We start from the raw sequence: 16155 nt of genomic DNA on the forward strand, positions 1-16155 counted from the left end.
AGCAGGTGCATGGGAACACCTGTAAGGTTCTCAAAATTCCCACATTCCCCAAAAGTTATGGATAAAGGGACCCTGCATGGACAAGTTATTAAAAAGGGTACCCAAAATGGCTTCTGTAACCTCGTGACCAAAACGTACAGGATTTTAAAAGCAAGGCCCTGCAAAAGGCAGGCACTTTCAAAACCTGAAACGAAACCTAACATGCATGGATTTGTGAAAGACTTTGTGAAGCCAGACAACTAGGTAAACACAGAATATGCATTCTTCATCTTGGAACAGATCAAGTCAGAATGGGCCTAATCTTGAGGCCATTAAGTTTCTGCATACATAATCGGTAACAGCTCAGTAGCTACCAAGGCAGGAAAAAGACAATTAAATTTCATAAATAACAAACAGCCAGGATATCGAAGCCATTAAACCAGGGGACAACCGCCCCAAAAGCCGTTAAAGTGGATGACCGTAATCACTTTGGACGAGCTCGCCAAAAGTTAGACAAAGGACTGACCTGATTTGGCGCGCAGATAAGAGATGAAGAATCGGGTATAATTGTAGGCCCACCGGTAGCCAAGGTCTCTTGCCGCTTGCCTCTTGGGTCTCTCCGCTCTCTCTTGCCTCTCGCTTTGTTGCGGGCTCTCTTCTCTCTACCCGCGCTACTCGACACCAAGGATGCCCATTACTACACCGGGGGCCAAACGCGGGAGGAGAACGAGACCCGAATCAAAAACGCACAGGACACACGGGGCCACGAGCGGGCAGATGAGGCGAGACAAACGTTAAAACCGATAAAGGCAGAGAAGGGCAGCGGAAAAGACGCGTTGGGGACGAGCGGGTACTCACCCCGGCCTAGTTATAAGCTGGCGTTCGAAGCATGGGTAGGAAGATCAATTGACAATATAAACCACCAACTGAGCCCCAACCGCAACAAAACCGTCGGCGACCAAACTGCCACCAGAAGAAGAAAACCTATCGCTGCAAAGTACCCAACGAAGACGTTAATGGAGGAAAAGGAGGGTACTTCGCACAAATGACTCCATCGCCGCACCCTGTGACCACATGACAAAAACGGACCCCAAAAGGACAACAAGAGCGAACCCCAAAAACCACAACCGGTTTAATCAACAGGTTTCGAATTGGTGAGCATAAATCCTTGGCCCCTCATAGCTTAATCTAGTTAGGTATTGGGGGTGGGACAAGGGTAGGGGGATTTTAATGTGTTTGTTCCCTCAATGTACAGTGTGTTCCCCATTCCCAAATAAGTGTATTGTTTTTATATGCCTGTAATTATCCTAGTAATTCTCAGTATTGTGACTTTGTTTTGCCTTCAATAAAAATTACGGTTTTCTTGCACCAAGCCAGTTGTCTACTCTATTTTCTGTATCGCCGCCTGTACCTAAGTCCGGTGTCCAGAACCCAGGGGTGTGGGAGCGATTTGAACCGCTCAGGGGCAGAGCTGACTGGGCACATGCCACCCCCTACAGAAAATCAGCTCCAAGTTCCCTTCCAAGTCACACACCATCCTGACTTGGAAATTTAATCGGCATTCCTTCATCGTCACTGGGTCAAAATCTTGGCACTCTCTACTTAACACTGTGGGAGTATCTTCACCAAATGGACTGCAGCGGTTCAAGGTGATGGATTGTCACCACCTTGTCAAGGGCAACTAGGGATGGGCAATCAATGCTGACCTTGGCAGTGATGCCCACATCCAGTGAATGAATAAATAAAAAAAGATATGCCAGGGTATCAAGACAAGAGGATACAGATTCAGGACTGTGAAGGGCAAATCTAAGACAAAGTTCAGGAAATGTCTTTACAAGGGTGATTAAAGAGCTGGAATGGGTTGCCAGGAAACTGGCCTCAATGGGATGACAGTAGATTAAAAGGTAGGAAATTTTGGAGGGCAAGATTACCTAAAATTATAAGCTGCAATGCAATTTCTAAGTGTTTCATCATAAATAGAGCGCAACTCAGAAAAAGACAACTAGCTCTTCTGATCCATCATCAAACCCACAGTTATTTGATGTATTACGCTGTGGTAAACTGTAATCCTATGCAAAGCCGAAGGTAACCTTTGCTTTCCTCAGCATAACTGAACAAATCTTCCAGGATTTTTTTTTTTTTTTTTTTTAAAAAGGATGGAGGGAAGAAGGGGAAGGGAGACGTGAAGAGAGATTTTCACAGTGTGCTAACCCCAAGGGCAACATCCAAGTTCTGAGCCCGAAAGGAGTGTAATGGCAGCACATTCTTGGTTTAACAATGATAGTCAAAACAATTTTTATATAGTTAACTAATACTGTACTTTAAAATCTAGGATAAAAAGCTGAAGTGAACCTTGCAACAGAGATGCAGATCATGTTTTAAATCATAAAAGGCAAAAATGCTTTATCTTTTTAAACTCACTTTTCTTCAGCTGCTCCCTATTGAATGGGGGTAGAAAAAACTGAGACCAACCACTGCACCAGGGTGCAAAAATCTATGGGAGAGTGACAAGAGACATGTTTCTTCCAGCTAATGTCAGTTTTCAGAGCCAGTCTCCAGGAGAGGAAAAAAAAGGACAAACTTGGAAGTGAAATGTTTGAAGAAAAAAATACTTCCATCAAGTCCATTGCTTTTGTAGCCAACAACATTTAAAAAGGTTAGAGTCGCCTTTGTTACTGAACCAATGATCACATGGTGAAGTTGATAACACACACCAGTCACAACATTCAGGACTAACCTGGCAAAAAGAGTACTTTGAAAAAAGGAATCAGAAGGAATGCACAAATCTAGATTTTACATTCAAACTCCAAAGCAGAAAGAAAAGGAACAAAGCACATATGTGCAAGTTACCTAAACTCTGAATTCATTTTAATAAACAATTACTTTAGCTCCAGAAGGGTTAGTTTTCTTGAAAAACAGTTTGCCAAACTTGCTTCATTGTTATTATATAAAAGTAATTTAATGATGGATTTTGCCATAATTTATATTATCTTGGGGAAACTTTTAATTCAGTAACTTACTTTGAAGGAAGACGGTGGCCCTTTAAATGATCTTCTACTTTATCATACAAAATATATATTCTGGCTTGCTGAGTCAACAGTCATCTGAGCCAGAGAATCAAAAGGCCATCATGCCAGTCCTGGTTTCTTAATCAAGCCCAGTAGATGAACCTGCATGGAGAGATATTGCAGCTATCCACTTCACACTGCTGTGAGCGTCAGCGGCGGCGGCGGGAGGAATCTCGGCGGCGGCGGTGATATAAAAAGGCCCCAGAGGCTCAGGTAGGCCTCAGAGCGTCAGCAGCGAGTATTTAAAGCACAGTGGAGACCAGGTAGGTTTACTAATCTCCAATCTCAGAGAGGGAGAGAAGTAAAAAGTAATCGAAGTGTGATGGCACCAGAAAGCAGGTAAGTGATTGGTTGGTCAGTATTTCTCTCTTTAGAAACTATAAACCACAGAGTTAAAGTTTATAAAGTCGCTGTGGTGTAGCGGGGACTGTTTATAAACCAGGGCCCTTAAATATACCATTTAACTGTAGTGTAATTGGTGGGATTGATTTGATTTAATTTAATTGCAATTAATTAAAGGGTAAGTCATGGCAGGACAGCCCGGTGCCGTGGTATGCTCCTCCTGCGCTATGTGGGAAATCAGGGACACTTCCTGTGTCCCTGACAACTATGTGTGCAGGAAGTGTATCCAGCTGCAGCTACTGGCAGAACGCATTGCGATGATGGAGCTGCGATTGGATAAATATTGGACCATTCGCGAGGCTGAGGACATCGTGGATATCACATTTGATCAGTTGGTCACACCGCAGGCAAAGGTTGGACAGGCAGAAAGGGAATGGGTGACCAACAGACAGTACTAGGCACAGGCAGGTAGTGCAGGGGTCCCCTGTGGACATCCCCCTCTCAAACAGATACACCACTTAGAGTACTGTTGAGGGGGATGGCTTATCAGAGGAAGGCAGCAGCAGCCAACTTCCTGGCACCAGGGGTGGCTCTGCTGCACAGGACGGGAGGAAAAAGAGGGGTAGAGCTATAGTAATAGGGGATTCTATTGTAAGGGGAATAGATAGGCGTTTCTGCGGCCGCAAACGAGACTCCAGGATGGTGTGTTGCCTCCCTGGTGCAAGGGTCAAGGATGTCTCCGAGCGGCTGCAGAACATCTTGGAAGGGGAGGGTGAACAGCCAGTTGTCGTGGTGCATATAGGTACCAACGATATAGGTAAAAAGCGGGATGAGGTCCTAAAAGCTGAATATAGGGAGTTAGGAGGTAAATTAAAAAAATAGGACTTCAAAAAGGTAGAAATCTCAGGATTGCTACCAGTGCCACGTGCTAGTCAGAGTAGAAATAGAAGGATATTTCAGATGAATACGTGGCTAGAGGAATGGTGCAAGGGGGAGGGATTCAAATTCCTGGGACATTGGAACCGGTTCTGGGGGAGGTGGGACCAGTTCAAACCGGACGGTTTGTGCTAGTGCTCTGGGGGAGGGATTAAACTAAAATGGCAGGGGGTTGGGAACCTGAGCAAGGGGACAGAGGAAAGGGAAACAAGGATAAAAGCAAAAGATAGGAAGCAGAAAAACAAAAGTGGCAGTCAGAGAAATCAACGGTTTAAATCAAACATGGCCACAGTAAATAATAATTCTAATAGGTCTAAGAGCGTTAAAAAAACAAGCCTGAAGGCTTTGTGTCTTAATGCGAGGAGCATTCGTAATAAGGTGGATGAATTCGCTGTGCAAATAGAGGTAAACAAGTATGATTTGATTGGGATTACGGAAACATGGCTCCAGGGTGGCCAAGGCTGGGAACTCAACATCCAGGGGTATTCAATATTCAGGAAAGATAGGCAAAAAGGAAAGGGAGGTGGGGTAGCATTGCTGGTTAAAGAAGGGATTAACACAATTGTAAGGAAGGATATTAGCTCTGATGTGGAATCTGTATGGGTAGAACTGAGAAATACCAAGGGGCAGAAAACGTTAGTGAGAGTGGTATATAGACCTCCAAACAGTAATGCGGAGGTTGGGGATGGCATTAAAAGGGAAATTAGAGAAGCGTGCAATAAGGGCACAGCAGTCATTATGGGTGACTTTAATCTACATATAGATTGGGCTAACCAAATTAGTAACAATACTGTGGAGGAGGAATTCCTGGAGTGTTTACGGGATGGTTTCCTGGACCAATATGTCGAGGAACCAACCAGAGATCAGGCCATCTTAGACTGGGTATTATGTAACGAGAAAGGATTAATTAGCAATCTTGTTGTACAAGGCCCCTTGGGTCGGAGCGATCATAATATGATCGAATTCTTCATTAAGATGGAGAATGAAGTAGTCGACTCAGAGACTAGGGTCCTAAATTTAAATAAAGGAAACTACGATGGTCGGAGGCGCGAGTGGGGTAGGATTGATTGGGGAATGTCACTCAAAGGGTTGACGGTGGATAGGCAATGGCAAACATTCAAAGACCACATGGATGAATTACAGAATTTGTTCATCCCAGTTTGGCATAAAAATAAAACAAAAAAGGTGACTCAACTGTGGCTAACAAGGGAAATTAGGGATAGCATAAGATCCAAGGAGAGGACATATAAATTGGCCAGAAAAAGCAGTAAATCTGAGGATTGGGAGCAGTTTAGGATTCAACATTGGAGGACAAAGGGATTAATTAAGAAGGGGAGAATAAAATATGAGAGTAAGCTTGCAGGTAACATTAAAACTGACTGTAAAAGCTTTTATAGATATGTGAAGAGAAAAAGATTGGTGAAGTCAAGCGTAGGTCCCTTGCAGTCAGATTCAGGGGAATTTATAATGGAGAACAAAGAAATGGCAGACCAATTAAATACATATTTTGGTTCTGTCTTCAAAGTAGGACACAAATAACCTACCAGAGATGTCGGGGAACATAGGGTCTGATGAAAGGGAGGAACTGAAAGAAATCAGTATTTGTAGGGAAATGGTGTTAGGGAAATTGATGGGATTGAAGGCCGATAAATCCCCAGGGCCTGATAATCCACATCCTAGGGTACTTAAGGAAGTGGCCCTAGAAATAGTAGATGCATTGCTGATCATCTTCCAACACTCGATGGAATCTGGAACAGTACCCATGGATTGGAGGGTAGCTAATGTTACCCCACTATTCAAAAAAGGTGGTAGAGAGAAAACGGGGAATTACAGACTGGTAAGCCTGACATCGGTAGTGGGGAAAATGCTAGAGTCCATTATAAAAGACGTAATAGCAGAGCACTTGGAAAACAGTGACAGGATCAGACAAAGTCAACATGGATTTACAAAAGGTAAATCGTGCTTGACTAATCTCCTGAAATTTTTTGAGGATGTAACTGGTAAAATAGATAATGGAGAACCAGTGGATGTGGTGTATTTGGACTTTCAGAAGGCTTTCGATAAGGTCCCACATAAGAGATTAGCGTGTAAAGTTAAGGCACATGGGATTGGGGGCAAGGTATTGACTTGGATAGAGAACTGGTTGGCAGACAGAAAGCAAAAAGTTGGAATAAACGGGTCTTTTTCCGAGTGGCAGGCAGTGACTAGTGGGATACCGCAGGGATCGGTCCTTGGACCCCAGCTATTCACAATATATATTAATGATCTAGACAAGGGAACTAGATGTAATATCTCCAAATTTGCAGACGACACAAAGCTGGGTGGGCGTGTGTGCTGCGAGGAGGATGCCGAGAAACTCCAGAATGATTTGGACAGATTGGGCGATTGGGCAAAAACATGGCAGATGCAATATAACGTGGATAAATGTGAGGTTATCCATTTTGGTGTCAAAAACAGGAAGGCAGATTATCTGAATGGCAATAGATTGGGAGAAGGGGAAGTGCAATGAGGCCCAAGTGTTCTTGTGCACCAGTCGCTGAAGGTAAGCATGCAGGTGCAGCTGGCGGTTAAGAAGGCAAATGGTATGTTGGCCTTTGTAGCGAGAGGGTTTGAGTACAGGAACAAAGATGTCTTGCTGCAGTTATACAGGGCCTTGGTGAGGCCACACCTAGAGTATTGTGTGCAGTTTTGGTCACCTTATCTGAGGAAGGATGTTCTTGCCATGGAAGGAGTTCAGCAAAGATTCACCAGGCTGATACCTGGGATGGCAGGAATGACCTATGAGGAGGGATTGGGTCGATTGGGCTTGTACTCGCTGGAGTTTAGAAGAATGAGAAGGGATCTCATTGAAACTTATAAAATTCTAACAGGACTGGACAGACTAGATGCAGGAAGGATGTTCCCAATGTTCAGGGAGTCCAGAACCAGGGGTCACAGTCTATGGATAAGGGGTAGGCCATTTAGGACAGAAATGAGGAGGAATTTCTTCACCCAGAGAGTCATAGTCATAGAGTTATACAGCACAGAAAGAGGCCCTTCGGCCCATCGCGTCCACGCTGGCCATCAAGCCCTGTCTAATCTAATCCCATTTTCCAGCATTTGGTCCGTAGCCTTGTATGCTATGGCATTTCAAGTGCTCATCCAAATGCTTCTTGAATGTTGTGAGGGTTCCTGCCTCTACCAGCCTTTCAGGCAGTGAGTTCCAGAGTGGTGAACCTGTGGAATTCTCTACCACAGAAGGCAGTAGAGGCCAATACATTAAATATATTCAAGAAGTAGTTGGATATATTTCTTAAGGCTGAAGGGGTCAAGGGGTATGGGGAGAAAGCAGGGACTGGGTACTAAATTTGGATGATCAGCTATGATCGCATTGAATGGCGGAGCAGGCTCGAGGGGCCGAATGGCCTACTTCTGCTCCTATCTTCTATGTTTCTATGGCTCTCAAATGGGATTTTTTTTTGGTGTTTCAGATCGATATCAAGGTGCGGTATAGATGTATTAAGAAAAAGGAAACTTATACAACTGCTGTAACCTCTGGGAAAAAAAAAAGAGTGCATCACTTTCTAACAAGACTTTCTATCACAAGCTACACCACATGACTAAGTTTCACCGCTGCTGCTAAGTCAAGTTTAATTTGAGAAAATGAAATGTTAAAATTACAAAATAAATGCCTACATATGATAATTTACAAAAGTTTCCAAATGAAACATGCAACAAATCACAACGGTCACCATATTCCTCCACGACAGTGTATACAAAATTAGATCCACAATTTGCTTACATTTATGCACAACATTCTTAAGTTTTATTATTCAGCTGGTTTGGTCACTTGCACTATGTGGTCAGGTCTCATTTAAATGATGTTAGTTAGTTGGTTGGCCCATCTCATTTAAATGTTATCACTCGTATTAATGAATAGCAAAATTATGTAATGGCAATGGAAAATCTAGATGCCATTTATATTTGATAAGTCTTCAAATTGATTGCACACAAATTTGTGTGTGGACTAAATCAAATGTTTTAATTACCACTCTGGAGTTTTATATTAGCAATTGGAGTAAGATTTATACAAATACACATTCCGTTCCAACTTTCAATTGGCAGTATAATGGTTTAAAAATCTCCCCCAATAGAATTAAAACATTGGGATTATTTTTTCAAGTTGGGGGGGGGGGGGTGGGGGGGAGGGGGGGTGGCGGGAGCAGTCAAAGTTTCAAAAGGATACAAGTCTTTTATAAAAGAATGTTGTAGTTCTGCTGGTCTAACATTCTCTAAGCTGGTCACCATTATGGAAAATTAAAGCACTGAATACAGCAAAGTGTTCTTTAAGTTTGGTTGTTTTCTGTGAATACTGCATCAAATAGATCTTACCTGGTCAGGTAAGTTCGCTTTTTAGTTTCAAAGATTTCTGCATCCAAGTTCAGCGACTGTAACTGTTGATTAAGCAGTTTCCCAGCTTTCTTCGGTTTTTCTTCCAGCCCTGCATTTTCCGGCTCTGAACTGCACACAGATTTAGAGTCAGATTACTGATCAGTCAAACACAAAAGAAACATTCTACAAAAAAAAAGAAAATCCAGTTCTGAGCAAGTTACCATGGCAATTTTCTTACAGCATTGGTGAATTTTAATAAGGTTCACTAAGCTAAGAGTTTACGGTTCACAACTGTCCTGTAATATAATGGCATCCATTGATTTCCTAAACAGTGCCGTGCTCTACGTATAATAAGATGAGCCACAATAAAGTTGCTTTATACTGGCCTCATTTTAATTTCAATCTGAGAGGCCAGCATCTGTGAGCCAGCTCCTGGCATTTATGCCAATAAATCTGGCTCCCTCATCTCGGAGGCAGACTCATAAATTGCTTTTATATTGTGCGAGACCCATACCAATGGTATAAGCTTTGATATGTGGGTCTTGCACAGCCAGCTGCAACCTGAATTTCCTCATTCAACATTCAGACAGGCTCATTTTCCAGCAGTGGTTGCTGGATAATGATCAGGAATGGGATCCCTTGCTGATTTTCCTTTCCTTACCCTAGATGTATTGAGGCCATTTGTGGCACCCAAACACATTTTTGGCTGAAGTCAGCTTACTCAGCACAGACTGACATTCCAGTTCGCCCTCCTTTATGAGCAATTACCTGAATTAAATATACATAAAGAATAAACTTCTGATTTCTCCCCAGCTCCTGTCAGTGTTGATACAAGTTGGCGGACAGGATTCACACTTTGTGGAGGATAGATATGTTTAGTTGGTTCACAGCATATTTTATGTTGAACAGAATAAACAAAGGCTTTGGGGTCCTAAAGCAGCTTCAGAATCCCCAAAGTGACAACTCACCCTATCACCACCAATCTGACTTCAGCCTCATCAGATTGAAGGTCAAATGAATACTCAAACAGTTAGGCAAATTTAAAAGCACAGAATAAAAGAAATGGTGTACAAAAATTTTACAAAGAGCTCACTGATCCATTTATACTTTTTATTAAAAGTGGAAAAACTTCAATGGCATAGTGGGTAAACTGCACAACTAAGCCAGAGAGACCAAAAGATCACATGACCGATTCATAGCTTATGCCGAGGCAACAGTTGCAGGTTTTACTACAAACTGGCCTCGTGCTCTAGAGCATGGAGGAAAAGGACGACTGGTTTCCCGATTGTTAACCAGTGACCCAAAAACGAACCGCTGGGAACATCAGGTTTGACGGTCATGTCCTCTGCAGTCGAATGACAGGAGTGCTGGTTGACTAGGACTCACACCATCAAACTGTACACTTCAGTGAGGTATGAGAAGACAACTGCTGCTCTGAAATCATACCACAGCAAGTTAGTAGCCCAGAGGGAGGTAAATTGGAAAAGGGAAAACAAAAATTTGAAAGTGTAAATAGAACTTTGAAATAAAATTCAGTAGTTTGTGAAAGTTTATATTTCCATGAAAAAAGTTATACAATTCGAATTTTAAAAAAGAGGATAATGTTAGTAAGCCAGAAATGGTCATCTATGGACAAGGAACTTCCCATTATAAAAAACTGTAGGAGACAACCTCCAATAGTCAAAAAGCTTAATGTACTCCAAGTAGTACTACTATTGTATTGTTTTCCTCAATACTTAAAAAAAACTATCCATTTGCTCATGCCATTAAGCATCTTACCAGATACAAAATGAAATTGACTATTGATTTTTCTTCAAGTCCCATTGATTTTCTGCATGCTTGTGAGCGCCAGCCTACATTTTCTAACAGAACTACTGTGTTGGTAAAGGGAGAAAGGACTGACTAAAAATTACATTTAGCAGGAATGGGTTTCTGCGTATGCCCCAAATACTTACAGTAGCCAGCTACATCGACTTTAAATGTCTGAACAAGGAATTACTTGCAATACGTTTACTATCCTAACTGCGAACAGGTAACAGACAAAATCCTCATAATACTTCATTCTGGGCGACATACTTAAATAAATGCAAAGTTATACATTTCTACCATTAAATGGCAAAAGTGTCAGCACAAGGATTTTAGACAACCCATTGCCCTCTTTCTCCACACTCCTTCCCGAGTCTGTAAAAAATCCAAAATAAACTACACTGGTTTTAAAAAGTGTAATTGATATGTTGTGAAAAATTATTTTTATGATTAATGGTCCCTTTTTGCATCGGGGCAATTTGATTTCTATAGTACTCTGTAAATTGCAGACCAGAAAATTAACCTAATTGTTTTTAGGGTTGTGGCAAATGCACTCAATTGGATCTAGTTTAGAAAAGGACACCTCAGCCAGCAGAATTTGACTGCTGGCTTCAATCCGTTTCATCTCAGCAATTCCGTAAGTCAGCAGACAGGTGAAAAACACCCAAAGAGGCTCCTGCTGTCATGCAGCTTTCGTTTTCGTATTCGTTCTCTTCCCCTCGCTTGCCCATACACACACTCACACTTGACTGCTGCATAGGGAGCAGCTGACAAATCAGGATAAAAAGGGCTCTCAAAAAAATAAATGTGCACGATAGATGTCATGACATCAATTGTCAATATATTAATTTGCTTTGCAGAGAACCACCCTCCCTACCGCAAATTGCATTGACAAATGGCAGCTCTGGTTTGGAAGGATTTGTTCAAAAAATGAAGGGGGGGGGGGGGGAAGTACTCCACAATACTGGGAGAGGAAAGGTCAAACCTTGAGCCAACATGAAATCTGACATGACCTCTCCAAAATTACAACCCTCCTCTTCTGGAAACAGTTCAACGCCAGTCAGCAATGTGTTTTGATGTTTATCGTGCGTATCCAAACACTGAGGAAAAATCATCGGTCACAGGAAATCTGTGCAACAGTAAGGAGGGCTCTATGAAGGCGCCGGACGAGTTATACAGCATTAGAAACAAGTTCATTTCTTTCAACTTAAAAACATTCTATTACCCGCCAAAGCATTTGTTTTAAAGTACAAAACACCATCTGTTTCTATAAATCGTATACCGATGTAATGCAAGATTTCAGCAGAAAATAAACAGCCTTTTGTCGATGGCCTGGACAATATCATTGGAGAGGTCGGCGTCATGGTTACATTCTGGCAGCTCATTTTCCTGTAAGACTGCTTGCTGCCTGAAGGCCCACCTACACAAACCAAAACAATTCAGACTTTTACCAAACTTACGTTGGATACTCTCACTGTAACAATAATGTAAGAAGAAAAGAACTCCCACCTCCCCACGTTCATTGAAGTTTCTCCGATCCAAGGACTTTAGAAGCAGTCTGGTCTAAGTTTAAGTTTCGGCTTACTTCCTGCTACATGCTAGGCACTGTTGCATCACATCAAGCTTGTAATTTGATACCATCTGACACAGATCCTGGGATATGAGAGGACGCAGAAACGTCTACGCTCTGAAGGATGAAGTAAATGGGCTAGAATTCAAATATGGTCAAACGTTTCAACCCAAAACAACCCCAGAAAAATCACCCCATCATCCGAGTACTGCTGTGTAATCAGTTGCCATTACATTTTCACCTGTGAGAGATAACTAGTTTTAGTTGCTGGGCCATTCTGAAGCTATGAACCTGACTGCAGTCAGTCATCATCATGCTTATAAAAAGGGAGACATTTTAAATGGTAGCAGAGATGTGAAAAAAATCTAGACCAATAAACTGATCAGAAAGTTAGAATTCTCTTAACCACTCTACACAGCTCAGTCTAAAACTCAATCAATCTTTCTCATTGCCTTTATTTAAATCCGCTTTTATACTCTGCCTCATGCGAAGGGGGAGGGGAGGAGGAAGAAAGAAAGAATCAGGCACTTTGACAATCTAGTCCATTCAGATGGATATTCTACATTCTGTTTCTTTATCATTCTTTCCTCCACTATCTCTCCCTGCCCCCCATACTTCAGCTAGGCATGGGAGTCATTAAAAAACTTCTGTATAACACCAAAGCTGTTCAGTTGACCTGTGGCAATTATCAAATAATCAGACTATTCAATTGGGCAAGTGGGTGGGTTTTTAAAATCAGAAGATTGATTCTTCACCAAATATCTCTGTAAAAGGATTGGCTACTGAACAGCTCATGCTTATACACATCTAAATTCAGGGTTTATTATCTAGAACTACCCAATTAGAACATAAGAAATAGGAGCAGGAGTAGGCCATTTGGCCCTTCGAGCCTGCTCCGCCATTCAATGAGATCATGGCTGATCTTCTGCTTCAACTCCATTCACTGGCCGTATCGCCATATCCCTTGATGCCCTTACTAGTCAGATATCTATTGACTTCTGTTTTGAATATACCCAATGACTGAGCCTCCACAGCCCTTTGGGGTAGAGAATTCCAAAGATTCACCACCCTCTGAAGAAATTTCTTCTCAGCTCAGTCCTGAATGGCCTACCCTTTATCTTGAGGCCGTGGCCCCTGGTTCTAGACTCCCCAGCCAAGGGAAACATTCTCCCAGCATCCACCCTATCAAGCCCTGTAACAATTTTGTATGCTTCAATGAGATCCCCTCTCATTCTTCTGAGTTTACTCAATCTCTTCTCATACGACAGTCCAGGCCATCTCAGGAGTCAATCGCGTGAACCTTCGTTGCACTCCCTCTATGGCAAGTATATCCTTCCTTGGGTAAGGAGACCAAAATTGTACACAGTACTCCAGGTGTGGTCTCACCAAGGCCCTATATAATTGGAGTAAGACTTCTTTACACCTGTACTCAAATCCTCTTGTAATGAAGGCCAGCATACCATTTGCCTTCCTAATGGCTTGCTGCACCTGCACATTCACTTTCAGTGACTCATGTACAAGGACACCCAGGTCCCTTTGAGCACCTGCATTCCCCAATCTTTCACCATTTAAGAAATACTCTGCCTTTCTGTTTTTTCTACCAAAGTGGATAACTTCACATGTATCCACATTATATTCCATCTGCCATGTTCTCACCCACTCACTGAGCCTGCCGAGATCCCCTTGAAGCCTCTTCACATCCTCTTCGCAAACTGCCACTGCCACATAGCTTTGTATCAGCAGCAAATTTGGAAATGTTACATTTAGTCCCCTCATCCAAATCATTGATATAGATTGTGAATAGCTGGGGCCCAAGTACCGACCCTTGTGGTACCCCACTAGTCACAGCCTGCCATCCTGAAAAAGACCAGTTTATCCCTACTCTGTTTTCCGTCTGTTAACCAATTCTCAATCCATGCTAGTATATTACCCCCAATTCCATGTGACCTAATTTTGTTCACCAACCTCTTGTGTGGGACCTTATCGAAGGCCTTCTGAAAATCCAGATACACCACATCTACTGGTTCCCCTTTGTCTACTCCACTAGTTACATCCTCAAAGAACTCAAATAGGTTTGTCAAACAGGATTTCCCTTTCATAAATCCATGTTGACTCTGCCCAATCTTACTATTAGTTTCTAAGTGCCCAGTTATTGCATCCTTTATAATAGATTCCAGCATTTTCCCAACTACTGATGTGAGGCTAACAGGTCTGTAGTTCCCGTTTTCTCTCTCCCTCCTTTCTTAAATAGTGGGGTTACATTTGCTATCCTCCAATCTGCAAGAACCGTTCCAGAATCTATAGAATTTTGGAAGATGACAACCAATGCATCCAGTATCCCAATGGCCATCTCTTTCAAAACCCTAGGATGTAGGTCATCCGGTCCTCAGGATTTATCAACTTTTAGTCCTATTAATTTTGCTAGTACTTTAATATTAATTTCTTTAAGTTCCTCATTCTCGTCACACCCTTGGTTTTCTCGTATGTCTGGGAAGTTTTTTGTGTCTTCCTCCGAAGATAGAAACAAAGTATTTATTTAATTGCTCTGCCATTTCCTCATTCTCCATTATAAATTCTCCCGTCTCAGACTGTAAAGGACCTACACTTACCTTCGCCAGTCTTTTCCTTTTCACATACCTATAGAAGCATTTACAATCTGTTTTTATATTTTTCGCTAGTTTGTGCTCATATTCCATTTTCCCTTTCTTTATTAATTTCTTGGTCCCCCTTTGCTGATTTCTAAAAAGATCCCAATCCTCAGGCTGACTGCTTTTTCAGGCAACTTTATAAGTTTCCTCCTTTGACTTAATACTAGCTTTAATTTCTTTTGTTAGCCATGGTTGGATCACTTTTCCTTTTGGGTTTTTATGCCCTAGAGGAATATATGTTTGTTGCAAATTATGCATTATTTCCTTGAATGTTAGCCATTGCATGTCTACCTTCATACCTTTTAGTGTAGTCTCCCAATTGTAAGAATTCGCAATAATTTACAGTTCTGTAGATTCATTTTTTTGATTAAAGGATCCCTGAGCGAGTGGTGCTTTTAACTTTCCAGGGATAAAATGGCTGTCACCACATGGCCGAAGACAAGGACAATACTTTGTTTCCAAAGCAACTGAATGCTATTAGCATTTGTTTAGATACACCTGAAACTGCAGAAGAGACGTTTGCACCTTGAATGGGAAGCGTTAACTTTAAATGGGTTTCCAATCACCCAGTACTGGACTATAGAGCAGATGTATCTCCCTTTTGTTTCAGCAAAGGGAGCTCTGAAAATCACATTAACTCAATCTAACCACTTTGAGTTAGCCTATCACAGGGAAATTTTGCACACAGCCTGCAAGGCAGGATATGAGGGGCTCACCAGGTATAAAGATAGATGCTGAAGCCAGCTCTTTCTCTTGACTTCCTGGGACGATAAGGTGAGCTCTCTCTCTCTCTCTCTCTCTTCGCTGGACCATGTGAGCAGAGATTTTCTGACTCTCAACAAGGCAACCTAGCAGGAGTTAAAGGGGGATGGTGATTTAAGGGAATTGCTAAGATTGTTTAAATACATTGTCGCCATTGTACCCCTCGTTTTTGCCGTGTGTACCCCCTTGATATATAGTTTTACAATTTTACTGTGTTCGTGTGGGATAGTTTGATATTGTGATTGTAGTTTCTTTTAGTTAATAAAGATTGATATTTTTCTCTCATCCAAACCACGTGTTCCGTTTTAATATCATTAATTATAAGTTCCTCTACTCAGAACTAAAGGAGGGGTAGTGATTCGAAACCACTGTTTTAAAATTGGTTTAGAGTGCAGCAGCAAAAAGACTGCTGGCCAGGTAGATTACCTTAAACCAGTTAAAAGAAACCCCCGAAATCCTTACACAATCGACCATGGCCAACTTGTCCCTCATACCCTTGTAGTTTCCTCTGTTTAGATTGAAGACCTTAGTTTCAGATTGGACTACATCACTCTCAAACTTAATGTAAAATTCCATCATATTATGGTCACTTGTCCCTAAAGGCCCCTTTACCACAAGATTATTGATTAGCCCTGCCTCATTACACAGTACCAGATCCAGAATAGCCAGTTCC

At 42.0% G+C, this 16155-nt stretch overlaps 1 protein-coding gene across 7 annotated transcripts in view; it reads right to left on the reverse strand.

The window, feature by feature from the left end:
• The window catches only part of gramd2b (GRAM domain containing 2B), a 221390-nt gene that overhangs the window by 62032 nt on the left and 143203 nt on the right, over positions 1 to 16155 (reverse strand). For 4 of the 7 annotated variants that reach the window (XM_085986504.1, XM_085986541.1, XM_085986485.1 and 1 more), the window contains exon 2: positions 8697 to 8825. In XM_085986504.1, coding sequence (XP_085842630.1) covers positions 8697 to 8825 — 129 coding nt within the window. Of the gene's footprint in view, positions 1 to 8696; positions 8826 to 12011; positions 12421 to 16155 lie in introns of those variants that run through there. The other 3 variants (XM_085986521.1, XM_085986531.1, XM_085986512.1) reach the window with 3 other exon arrangements.

This window comes from Somniosus microcephalus, chromosome 1 (genome assembly GCF_052327205.1).
Source record: "Somniosus microcephalus isolate GS21.2 chromosome 1, FLI_Smic_1.0, whole genome shotgun sequence".
Lineage (NCBI taxonomy): Eukaryota > Metazoa > Chordata > Chondrichthyes > Squaliformes > Somniosidae > Somniosus > Somniosus microcephalus.